Here is a 2,500-nt window from a genome sequence, read left to right on the forward strand (position 1 = left end):
TTTGAGCAATCTAAAATATCAATAAAAAAGTAATAATAAAAATAGAAATAATAATAATATCAAATATTAATAGCAACATGGTAATAGTGTGGTAAAAGTAGTAGTAGTAGTAGTAATAATAATTGAAATAATAATAATAATAATAATAATAATAATAATAATAATAATAATAATAATAATAACAATAATAATAACAATAATAATAACAATAACAACAACAACAGCAGCAACAATAATAATAATAATAATAACAACAAAAACAACAACAACAATATTAATTATTATTATTATTATTACTATTATTATTATTATAGTAACTATAACAATAACAATTCCAATAACAAATACAATCACAATCATCATCATCATCATATTAGTCACTGAAGTATACTCACAGTGCAATGGTTATAAATGCTCTGTGTCCAGCCATGCATGTCAATAAGTCTGTAAACAGCAGCCAGCTTGCAACGCAGTAGCTTCTCTCCTTTAGCAAAGCTCAGGCTCTCCATCCCACGAATGTCATTGATAGGAATAACACAATTACTACCTAAAAAGAAGAAAAGTTTAGTATAGAAATGCTCCACAGTACTTTCACATTACTTATGTAATGAAAAGATTATGGTGTAATAAAATTGCTACAAAAAAAACTAATAAATAATCATAGTACATCTAACAATATTTGCCTTTAATAACACTGGCAAGATATAATGACACTAAATATGAGAAAGAATTATGTCAACCAAAATTTAAATTATTTAAGTTAAAATATTAAAACATAATTCGTCAACCAAAGCCCCTGTGCCGACCTTTGAAGACACCGACGCGGGAGGTGGGGAAGCCCATCATCTCGGAGATGTTCTGGATGGCCTGCACGCCCGAGTAACCCTCCGAGATCTGCGTCTCCACGATCTTTTCGAGCTCCTCGCGGAATATCGTTGAGTTCATAATCGCTTCCACTCGTTTCCGGCGCTCCATTTCCTAAGGAGAGGGAGGAATATGGCGTTGGAAGGACACTTCTTACTAACTTGATAAGTGTTCCACAAATAACAATTCAATCTAAATTTAGTCAAGTGAGGAATTTGAAAAATACGCAAAAATAAGTATTAGGGTCAAGTACAGAATATATAACTTGTGCACTCGTCCAACGAGGTGGTTAATAAAAATGTCATTTTAAAAGGCATTACCTTCATGTCCTGGTCGATGTCCGGAGGTCTCATCTTCTCGCGTTCGAGCTCCTCTTCAGTCATGAGCCGCACTTCCTCCTCCTGTGTCGCTGTGCCGTTCATGCCATGAGCTGCCGCCGGCTCCTGCTTTACTGCCCCGTCACTCATCTTGGGGCTTACTCTGAGGGAAAATGAACGCCGTCAAAACCAATACAAGACAACGGAATGGTCGTAATTCATATCTTCACGTGCTCATATCCATATGCGTAAATATCATACAAGCTGGCAAACAGGGTCCGCATGGACACATGCAAAAACCAACACAAACACATACATACATCAAGACTAATACAATCACAATCTTGCATAAGACAAATCCCCCTTTCCTTACCCCCTCACCCTTCTAAGCGGCCGAGAGGCCGCCACCATAAGCGTCCAGGAACAACTCCCCAGCCCACCCTTCAGGTTTCTCGGTGCTTCACGTGGCTTAAATTGCTGCATGTGAGTATTATGCCCCTCCCCCTGCTCCCGGCCAGTACCCGCAAAACAATGGTGCCGGAAGCGTCGGATTTCGCCAGATTCCCCGCCATAGTTCCATCACAATGAAAGTGAGGAAGGGACTTGATGCAACTGGCAAAACCAGCGTCCTGGCCGTCCCTTTTGGGACGCCTCGCAGTCACCGTCGCCACGCCCAGCCGATGGCACGCAGAGGATTACTGCACGGACACTCCTATGGAGACACGCTCTTTAATCTGGGTCCCCTAAAAAGACGCCATTTAACCCACATTGTTATAATGTGGTCTTCATTCCCCTCTTGTGACAAAGATCTGAGACAGCATACGAATGGAGAAGGAAAGAGATGACAAGCGAAGAAAACCTAGGAAAAAGCCCGAGTGATATTTTGCCTGTCTGCCTTTCACGATCAAAACCACAAACAAATCAAACAAACAGCCATATCAACGGGGCAACGAGTCTGACTTTATTTTATTATGACCTTTAAATGGCATTTATTCACTGAAATGTCGGCGAGTCCCTGACGTCATTTATGACTGGCCACTGCCACCTGCAACCTCTCCTTCTCTCACTTGGTCGACCACCCTCCCAGCCACCCTCATGGCCACGCTGTGCCATTTTGGTCGTTGTTTTGTAGAGTGAAAGGAGAAGAGGAAAGGGGAAGAGGATGGGGGAAAAGGAAGGGGACGAGGGGTGCGATAAAAAGTTTCCCCCTTGGCCAACAGGAGGGGAGGGGAATAGCATGATTCCAACATGACATAGCGTGGGGAATAGTTGTAGCAGTAAACAAATAAATAAATGAAAAGGAACGAATCTAAGGGCCA

General features: G+C 41.1%; 1 protein-coding gene across 1 annotated transcript in view; it reads right to left on the reverse strand.

The window, feature by feature from the left end:
* Positions 1-2,500, reverse strand: part of LOC125036460 (protein hu-li tai shao-like) — a gene marked incomplete in the record, with an annotated part of 141,980 nt that overhangs the window by 24,694 nt on the left and 114,786 nt on the right. The window contains 3 exon segments of the mRNA XM_047629054.1: positions 396-547; positions 807-978; positions 1,185-1,344. Of these exon segments, the coding sequence (XP_047485010.1) occupies positions 396-547; positions 807-978; positions 1,185-1,344 (484 nt within the window).

The sequence above is a fragment of the Penaeus chinensis genome, chromosome 21 (assembly GCF_019202785.1).
Source record: "Penaeus chinensis breed Huanghai No. 1 chromosome 21, ASM1920278v2, whole genome shotgun sequence".
Classification (NCBI taxonomy): Eukaryota; Metazoa; Arthropoda; class Malacostraca; order Decapoda; family Penaeidae; genus Penaeus; species Penaeus chinensis.